Source organism: Malaya genurostris, chromosome 2, assembly GCF_030247185.1.
Source record: "Malaya genurostris strain Urasoe2022 chromosome 2, Malgen_1.1, whole genome shotgun sequence".
NCBI lineage: Eukaryota > Metazoa > Arthropoda > Insecta > Diptera > Culicidae > Malaya > Malaya genurostris.
This window is the reverse complement of record NC_080571.1, coordinates 204,253,516-204,263,086: the sequence shown is the minus strand read 5'-3', so window position 1 is coordinate 204,263,086 and position 9,571 is coordinate 204,253,516. Positions and strand designations below refer to the sequence as shown.

The 9,571-nt window shown below is 38.1% G+C and overlaps 2 protein-coding genes across 2 annotated transcripts; one reads left to right on the top strand and one right to left on the bottom strand.

Moving 5' to 3' along the window:
* The first annotated feature begins 404 nt into the window (after nt 1-404).
* On the top strand, nt 405-2,322 carry LOC131427179 (dolichyl-diphosphooligosaccharide--protein glycosyltransferase subunit 1). Its single transcript, XM_058590147.1, has 2 exons — nt 405-1,108; nt 1,170-2,322. The coding sequence occupies exons 1-2, from the start codon at nt 538-540 to the stop codon at nt 1,967-1,969; spliced, it is 1,371 nt and encodes a 456-aa protein (XP_058446130.1). The 5' UTR covers nt 405-537; the 3' UTR covers nt 1,970-2,322.
* Nucleotides 2,323-3,588: 1,266 nt separating this feature from the next.
* Nucleotides 3,589-5,604, bottom strand: LOC131427178 (small ribosomal subunit protein RACK1). The gene is made up of 3 exons (XM_058590146.1): nt 5,394-5,604; nt 5,090-5,298; nt 3,589-4,277 (listed from the first exon to the last, which is right to left on the bottom strand). The coding sequence occupies exons 1-3, from the start codon at nt 5,500-5,502 to the stop codon at nt 3,660-3,662; spliced, it is 936 nt and encodes a 311-aa protein (XP_058446129.1). The 5' UTR covers nt 5,503-5,604; the 3' UTR covers nt 3,589-3,659.
* Between the last annotated feature and the right edge of the window lie 3,967 nt (nt 5,605-9,571).

Sequence of the window (9,571 nt, the reverse complement as noted above, 5' to 3'; positions counted from 1 at the left end):
AACGTGCAAAATCAGGAAAGAAGAAGAAGAAGACGAATTGACAATTCAGTCCGCATCTTCTCACTCAATTCCGAATGATTTCCGAATCAACCGGTTGTAGGCGAACCGGTTCATTCGGAATCGGTTGTTGCACTGGAGTTGGAATTGATTCGGAATTCATTATGATTTCCACATGAAATTCCGAATGAAAATTTCTCGCCGATTCGGAATTGATTCGGAATCCATTCGGATCTGATAATGTGGGTAGTTACCTTTGGTGCGATAGATTTAATGATTTACGTCCCTGATTTTGAATAATTGTGTAGGAGTGTGTAGACCCATGACGCGATTACAAATTTTATATCGACTTTGTCAGATGGTTATGTCGATTTTAACACGTCAATATTTTACAGTTGTCAAATTACTATTGATGCATCGTGTGTGCGTGTCCTTTTGCTGTACTCGGTTGTTGAAAGAAGGCAGTTTTACTCCATGATTATTCGTGCGGCTTTTTCCTTTTCCTGTTGATATAGTAATTTCCCTGTTATTCAAAGGATTATGTTCAGAAGTGTAGTATTGCTGGCAGTGCTTGCCGTGTGCGTTTTGAGTGCACAGTCTGCAATTGATGTGGAAATCGAGAACAAAAATGTAGATCGCACTATAGATCTTACTTCACAGTTAGTCAAAATTTCATACAAAATCACACTGGAGCACAAGTCGAAAAAAGCGATCAATAGTTATTTGTTCATAATTCAGAATGAAGAACGAGAGCGTTTGGCATTCATTGCCGCTAAAGATTCATCGAAAAAAGATTTGAAGCTAACTGAAACGCCTTCACCGAAAGGTGTAATTTTTTCGATGACCCTGCCGGCTGGATCATCTAATCCGGTTGTGTACATTGATACGGTATTCACCAAATCGCTTAAGCCCTATCCAACATCCATAGCACAAACTGAACGGCAACTGGTGCAGTACTTTGGTAACGTTTATTTTTATTCGCCATTCAAAACTGTTACTCAGAAAACAACGGTCCATCTAAGCTCTCGCAATGTAGAAAGCTACACACAGTTCAAGCCGGTTGTTCAATCGGATAGTACGATTACTTATGGTGCATATGACAACATTGCTGGTGAGTAAGCCACGAAATTCAATTGTTTTGTGTACTAGTGTATTTACTTGAATATTTACAGCTTTCTCTGTGGAACCGCTTGCCGTACATTTTGAAAATTATACTCCATTTATGACCGTGACTACATTGGAACGAGTGATTGAAGTGTCTCACTGGGGAAATATAGCAGTTGAGGAAACCATCGATATCGTCCATTCCGGAGCCGCTCTGAAGGGGGCTTTTTCTCGTTATGATTATCAGAAAGATTCACGCTCCAATCAAGCATGTGTTAAATCGTACAAAACTTTACTCCCAGCTTCTGCAACAGGAGTGTACTACCGAGATACCAACGGAAACATTTCTACTTCTGCCATGCGTGTATTGAAGGATGCGGTTGAGCTAGATCTGCGGCCACGTTTTCCACTATTCGGAGGATGGAAAACACACTACACTCTGGGATATAACGTTCCCAGCTTTGAATATCTTTTCCAAACCGGAGAAAATTATCTGTTGAAGATGAGACTTGTTGACCATATCTTTGATGACATGGTTGTGGATGAAGTTACGACGAAAATCATTTTACCGGAAGGATCCACCAACATTAAATTGATAGCTCCTTATTCAGTAACCCGTAATCCAGATACACTGCATTACACATATCTGGACACCTTTGGTCGTCCCGTGATCTCATTCAGCAAGAAAAATGTGGTAGAGAATCATATCGCTGATTTCAACTTGAAGTACAATTTTAGTCGAGTGATGATGCTGCAGGAACCGTTGCTGGTGGTAGGCTTCCTCTACATCATGTTTGTCTTAGTAATCATCTGGATGCGGTTGGACTTTTCCATTCTCAAGGAAAAAGAGCATCTACACAAAGAATAAGTAAGAATTGTGATCCACTGTAATCGTAATGCTACCGTCCTACGCAGAGCTGCCCCATGCTCTATGAGATTTCTCATCTACATGGGACATTTATGTGTGGATCAGTAGAATAGTAATTGCTTACATTATTCCATGCTGCATTTTACTAGTTTTCCAATTTAAATCTCACTGCATTTACGAACAGAAAATAGGCTGTTGTGTGCACTGTACTGCTCAATTTAGTTCCCAAAGCTTTCACCAACGAAACAGCAAGCAGTACACAAATTAACAGTAGCAGGGTTTACAACAATTTTACAGTGTAATAATTGTGTAACATTATGAGCTATTAGTAACAATAAACATTGCGAAACAAAGTTAAACCCAGATCACTAAGAAAGAAATCACTTGAATCGAAATGTCGAAAATTAAACTAAAACCTTCTGTATTGCGGACTGATTGCAAAATTTATTCACATCCAATCCAATAAATAACGAGGACATGCGCGAAGAAGCTTTCAAAATCTATTGGCGTATCTTACCACCCCAATTCTGTATTCCGTTCGAAACGGATTGTTTCGATCGAATACGAAATTTTGCATTCTGTAGCTCGATCGAGTTCGAGTTTTCCATACAAAAGCATCACTCGATCGATTTACAGAATGCAAAATTTTACATTCGTTCAACAAAATCCGATTCGATCGAAATACAGAATAGGGGTGTACATGTGTTGCATCAGAGGTCTTGAACTCTGATAACAGATCGAAAATCGATTGATCAGTTTTAACTGTACATATACGAATCGTAATGGACGACGAGACATACATTATAGCAGATCGCCGGCTTTGATTTATTCCTCGGAAACTCCCGCCTGGGTGTAGGTTAAAAGATCAAATATAGAAAGAAGAATGCCTTTAGAAGCGCCTGCTGCCCTTCCTCCGATCCCACAAAGTCGACCGAATCTAGCATCGCACCATTACGCGAAACCAGCGATAGAATTGCACAAAGTCAACAATGCAGTTTCTGTGCCGAATGAGGCGAGGCCGTGAAACTCGCCAGAACTTTGCCTGATAGAAAAAAATGAGTGATCATGAAGGAACAGCTCCGGAAAACAGGGAATGTATTCGAAACAAAGATTTGAAGAAAGAGTGAATAGTGTGTAATAAGCAAGATGGCTCGTGTTGCAAAGAATTGACGGGTAGAATTAAGGAGGAAGAGTTGAATAAAAAAATCAAAAACATTATAGTTAATGCGTTCATTTTTTCTGAGTTTCAAAAATATCCGGCTTGAAATGAGTTTTGGCGATCATTATTGTTGCATTTTTTTCTCGAGCAGTGAAAACCACTGCCAGACAATGGAGCTTGGGTAAGCTAAACACAAAATGGAAACCACATTATTCACAATGGCATCTTCTTTGGATTCATTTATTGAAGCCGTATACGAGTCAATACTGAAGGCTGCTTAATACTCACCATCAACGAACTTATTAGTTCACTCAGGTTAGGACCATAGTAATTGTGGGATATACATTTTATCTGGGTTTGATGAATCGCTCTGTATTATAAAATCAACTAAACTTCCATAACGAAATCGGAAAATAGTGCTTTGCAGGGAATTTCGAGAATTATTAAGGTGTACAGTATCTTGTGGATTGGTTTACATACCAATATACGAATGTGTTTTTATTAAACAAATCTTATTCAAACTCAACGGTCTTATCGCGCTGATACGGACACCTGCCAAACGCGAATAATATTATCCGAGTATCCGGCATATAAGGTCTGTCCATCGGTGGACCAGGCTAATGACAGACATTGTGGCGGATCAGCCTTCGATGGCTTCAGTTCTTCAACCATGGTTTTGCATGCCAAATCCCAAATCTTAATCGATGGTCCGTATGCAACACACAACCAGTAGCGATTCGGCGAGAAGCACAGTGCGTTGATTACCTCGTTATGTTCCAGAGTGTGCAGATGTTTGCCATCGTTCAAATCCCACAGGAACGCTTTGCAATCCTTACCACCAGATGTACACAGAGAACCGTCCGGGGAAACGGACACTGAATTCAGGTAACCGTTGTGACCCAAGTGATCGATTTTCAATTTACAGTTTGCCAAATTCCAAACTTTAACGGTGCGATCCCAACCAGCAGAAACAATTATTGGATTAGTGTGGTTTGGTGAAAAACGAACACATGAAACCCAATCGGAATGTCCATCCTCTTGGATGGTGTACTTGCACTCGGCCAAAGTATTCCACAATTTAATGGTCTTGTCACGGGATCCCGAAACAATCTGACGATTATCTACAGAGAATGCAACAGACAGAACGTCCTATTAGGAGAAAAAAGAAGAAAAATCGTTATCAACAGGCTACCATAAAACCAATTGAAGACAAACACGAGAAAAGGTCCTAAGAGTAAATGAAAGTTTCTCTTTGTTTACTTTCTCTTTCGATTATTACGATCCTATCGGTAATCCTTCTATCTAACTCTTTACATAGAATAACCACTGAACCCATCGACTTTCGATCTGTAGTTAAGAAATTGTTGGAAAATACTGAAAGAGCAATCAAACAAAGAGAATCTATCAGTTGCACTTGGGACCTTTTCTAATGTTCATCGAGAATTCAATGGCATGTCAGAGCAATGAACCGGAACATTTCAATATTTCACTGTACCTCAACCATCGTCACCAAGTTGCGTTGATGCTACTCGGCAAGAAAAGACAATCAAGTATTTTTTTCTAGCACGCTCAAAAATGAACACCATATTGAACAACGAATAATCCGATATGGAGCTGGGATTGTGCATAATTTTTTATGAAATGTTTCGGTTGAAATCACACAAAAATATAAACTATAACTAGAAACAATACCTATGCGAATAAAATTACTAGATGATTAGCCACAGTTTACACAACCCAAGGTGGAAATGTATCTTCTGCCACGCATTGGCACTAATTCGATCAATTTTCTTCTGCCTCGCATAGGCGCTTCAAGAGTGAGACCCTAAGAACAAGAAATTTCACTTCCTCGCTCTTTAAAAGGATTGACATCTGGAGAATCTTTCGATGCATCCACATGACATTCGCTTAAGCTCCTAAGTATTTTTCTCAATTTGACCGTGCAATATATTGTTTCACACCTTAGTATGGTCTTCAAAACGGCGTGTAGATTTTCCTGCTGCTAAATCCCATAGGCGAAGAGTTTTGTCCCACGAACCGGACAAGGCGTAGTTTCCGTCGGAAGATAAAACAACGTCACTAATGAAATGCGAATGGCCGTACAGACGCTTTTGGGGAATACCGTAGCTGGCATCGTCACGGGTAAGTTTCCATACAATTAATGTCTTATCTGGAAGAAAATACGAATATCTATATAATCCAAACTCCACGCGGTTTACGATTCATAGGCACAGGTAAGTCGCCATCTTTGAACATTGTACATACCTCGCGATGAAGACAGAATCATATCCGGATATTTCGGGTTAGTCGCGATTTGTGTAACCCAGCCGGAATGGCCGACTAGCTGGCCGCGCAGTTGTAATGTTTCCGTCATGATTAAGAACAATTGGAACGAAAATTAATATTTTCGGCTAGCACAAGCGGAGCGCGTGGCACACTGCTCAACGTTTTGAGTTGAAAAGAAGGAAAGAAGTATACCCAGTATACCGCATACCCCGCACAAAACCGAATCGATGGCATCGATCGAATCGACCAAATTTGACATTCATGACCATGTTGCCAGATTTATCTGGCAAATGTCAGATTTTTCTCGCTTCGCCAGACGCTCAAACTAACCAGATTTTGCAAATTTTCCCAATTTTCCTAGGTTTTGTCAGATCTCGGTCAGGTGGTGAGACCTTATTTTTTTTGCTCACCTAAAATGAAGACCGGTGAAATTTTCCCTGTATATAGTAGACCCAGACAATTCCAGATAAAATTTCAAGTTTTTACAGATTTTTCAAAAAATAACCTGGCAACTCTGTTCATGACAAAGAAAAAGTCGAGCTTGTACACTGTGAATTAACAGTACTCAGTTAAGGAATTATTTACGTGCACTGAAAATCGATTTTTGAGGAGAAATTTCAAAATCGAAAGAGAAATTTTCATTCGGAATTCCATGTGGAAATCAAAATGAATGCTGAATCAATTTCCAACTCCAGTGCAACAACCGATTCCGAATGAATTTCGCCTACAACCGGTTGATTCGGAAATCTGTCGGAATTGAGTGAGAAGATGCGGACTGAATTATCAATTCGTCTTTTCTTTCCCGATTTTGTACGTTTTCGTACTGGTTTTCAGTTTATTTTTAAATGAAAACATTTTATAACTGAATATATAAATTGTAATCTTTAAGTTTTTCGGGTATTAGAATTGCAGTATAAACTGTTAAAATTTGCTGGAAATTAACAAAACGGCCTACCTTAGTCAGCATCATCCATTCCTCTAGTAGGAGTGTAGTGAAATGGCTTAAGTCGCCTAACTTTTACACTAACACGTTCATAAAATGAGCGAATATTCAATGACATTCACAAGACATTCATAATGTCACTCTCAATCGGGTTGATCGACCAGTAAGAATTCATTGCTCATTCCGTCATTTTGATAATGTGGGAATCACTCATTGTCGAGCTCTTCTAGAAGCTACCCGAAATTAGGTCGTTATTTACTGAAACTTTGACTTGATCGTAAAAAATGGGTAGCGAGCTTTGGAAACTAACATTTGCCTAAATGCTTAGGTCATCTCTCGTTACCCAAAAATGGGGAGATGCACTATAGTTGATTTTGGGTACCTACCCAAAATCCCGCTTGGGAAGAATTCTGGCAACCGTCAGAAGGCTAGCTGCATTTCGGCTGTTTTCAAAATTGTCCAGGCCAAATTGCGTCATTATCTCGCCGTACGTGACTTGTTTATTTCTCTCTTCTTTCTTTTTTCTTTTTTATTTTTTATTCGACTTCATTTGATATTCGTCAATTCCGCATGTACATGCAAAAAACGAATCTTGAGACGAGGTGAATGAGATTGAAATATGGGTATGTTTGGTTGTGAGATAACATTTTCCATAATTAGTATATATGAAGGGCAATAACTTATTGCCTTTCATATGTACTTTTTATTGAAAAAATAAAATAAAGTTGGTTGAATTAATAAATTTATTTTTGGTTTATTCCGATCGGATTCTCGTAGGATTTATGCGACGTGGAAAAAATGTTGTCTTTAACACTTAGGGAAATCGTATGATAAGTGGTAAAATTTTTGTACTTGAAATATTTATATAACAGACAGAAGGAACGTAGAGGAACGTTTTGAAAATTCGCGGTGAATAGTCGAGTAGGTGGCAGTAGAACCGACGACACGACCAGGCACTTCAAAGTAAAATCGGAATAAAAAGTGTCCGTGAGCGATTTACCGCCAGTTACCACAAATATAGCGACCCCTTGTGAATGATAAAAATAAAATTCCTAAGCAACACTGTTTTGGTTGCTACTAAATAGTTACCGAGGTACCATAGAGATATAAATAAACAAACAAATTAAGATAGTTCGTCTATCTCTAGATTACTTCTGGAGAGTTTAAAGGATTATAGACTTATAATTCTCTGCATCTAGCATATTTTATGGTGAGTAACAATATATGTTTCGGAGTTCTTTAATTTGGTAAGCTTTCAAATTTTATTATCCAGGAATTGGTACGAAACCTAGCTGTTTGTATGCCAGATTTCACTATGGAGCTCTAAATAAAATATGATTGCGATCTTTACAACCAATCTATTCGAACACTTGACAAAGTTACCGACTAATTGTTTCCTGGTGAGAAATGAGAAATGTGTGAGTAGAACAGCCCAGGAATGTGGCCAGTTTTTATCTGTCCATAAGGTAAATTCAGATCCTACCATTGTTCGAGTGACCGCGGTACAATGCCCGTTTCATTTTTTTATCAATGAAAAAATAATAATTGCAGCAATCGCCATCGATAGGATATTTCGCTTGACATCCTGTTCCTGAATGCTCTGAATGTAAATGTGTTTAAATACGGATGAATTTTCTTAAGTATGACTCGCGAAACTTTATACCGCTGTGAAGTTATTATTACGAATACAAGAAGGAGTATGATACTAATTTGTAGAAATATATATATGACTTTAGAAAGACCTTATTATATCAACAATAGTTCTTCACTAAGATTTATATACATTTTCTGTACTTCATCAAAATTTGCCAGTGGTACGAATCTCCTTGTGTTGATTTTTCAATCTTAAAGGCCGTTCACTGGTTTATCACTCACTTAGATTCTCCAACATTAGAGTCAGTGACCATCTCATCAAGATCTGGGGGCAAAACCTAAATAAAGAAATACGTCTTAATTCATAATAAAAATGATCAGCAATTGCACATAATTTTGAAGCCTTTAAAAAATCGTTAGATGTTATATGAGCTAACCGTTTTAATTATACCTATAATACATCTATACTTGAAATTTCATCTTCTACCTTTGCGACCTACGATAGAACCGTTGTGAAGTACTTATTACATATTGGTTCGTTTTGTTCTATTTACATTTTTCAGTTGAACAACAAACGTAACCAAGGATATGGTGACTGTTTTCTAAAAACAACAGTTTATCAACCTGGGTTGCCAGTTGCAAATATATTTCTAAGGATTTCATTTTGACATTACGAGTTACTGAGGGGTAGTTAAATTTACGATACAGTTTTAACAGCGAGTGGCAGGTCGTGTCGTCGGTAGAACCAAATACAAATTATAATACGGAATACTTCGACAAATTTTCAAGGACACATTTTGCATCTTGCGGTACACTGTCATGATACACTGTCAGAGTGACAATGTACTTTAACGAGTTTTCTATAAAACTAGCAACACTGAAGGGTAAGAACAAATTCACCATGGTTACTGTTTATTATAGTGAAAAACAAACTTGAACTATGTTGTTGTGTATGAGATAGGGTTATTCCATATCGGATTTTGTTTTTTGTATTCCTTGGCTTTTCAGAAATTTGATCCTTGGCTTTTCGGAAATTGCTCAGTATTATATGTTAGAATGTCTCGGCACTGTTCACCGAATCGTTATGGTAGCCATCCGTTCTTCTCATTGCAAATCACTCCCGTCAGAGGAGTAGGAATTTTTCCAACATCTGCTAAATGCGGGGAACCTTTACGTCATAATACTAATAGAAAATAATTCAATTAATAAGTTTATCCATCGTGAGAGAAAAACTGCTGTGTCTGCCACCGTTCGGGCTGTAATCAATTTGTCTGGGTCACGCATAGATGAGTGACTATTGGGAAAACGCATATACAGCTTGCATTTGTTTCTCTTTTAACTTTTATTTTATCGTGTAGAGCGCTAATCGCTGTTTCCGTGGTACGTATACAGCAGCCCTTACACGAGACAATATTATTGTCAATACAAGGAGTATTGACAATACTTTTGATCGTGTAATGGAAACTTCATTGGATTGACGAAAATATTGTCAAAAAATCAAAACTGCTCATCAATCCGACAATACTTTCTCTCCAGAGAAGAAACTGTCAAATATGTGCAATGAACTCTTCTCTCAATGTTTCAATGTTCAGTTGCAATATTTGAAGCTTCAAACGCATGA

Bases quoted from the DNA above. Each gene is read 5' to 3' on its own strand.
- LOC131427179 (XM_058590147.1), top strand. From the start codon at position 538: ATGTTCAGAAGTGTAGTATTGCTGGCAGTGCTTGCCGTGTGCGTTTTG. The intron at 1,109-1,169 runs GTGAGTAAGCCA...GAATATTTACAG, and splicing joins TGCATATGACAACATTGCTG to CTTTCTCTGTGGAACCGCTT.
- LOC131427178 (XM_058590146.1), bottom strand. From the start codon at position 5,502: ATGACGGAAACATTACAACTGCGCGGCCAGCTAGTCGGCCATTCCGGC. The intron at 5,299-5,393 runs GTATGTACAATG...ATTTTCTTCCAG, and splicing joins GATTCTGTCTTCATCGCGAG to ATAAGACATTAATTGTATGG. The intron at 4,278-5,089 runs GTGTGAAACAAT...TTCTCCTAATAG, and splicing joins GTTTTGAAGACCATACTAAG to GACGTTCTGTCTGTTGCATT.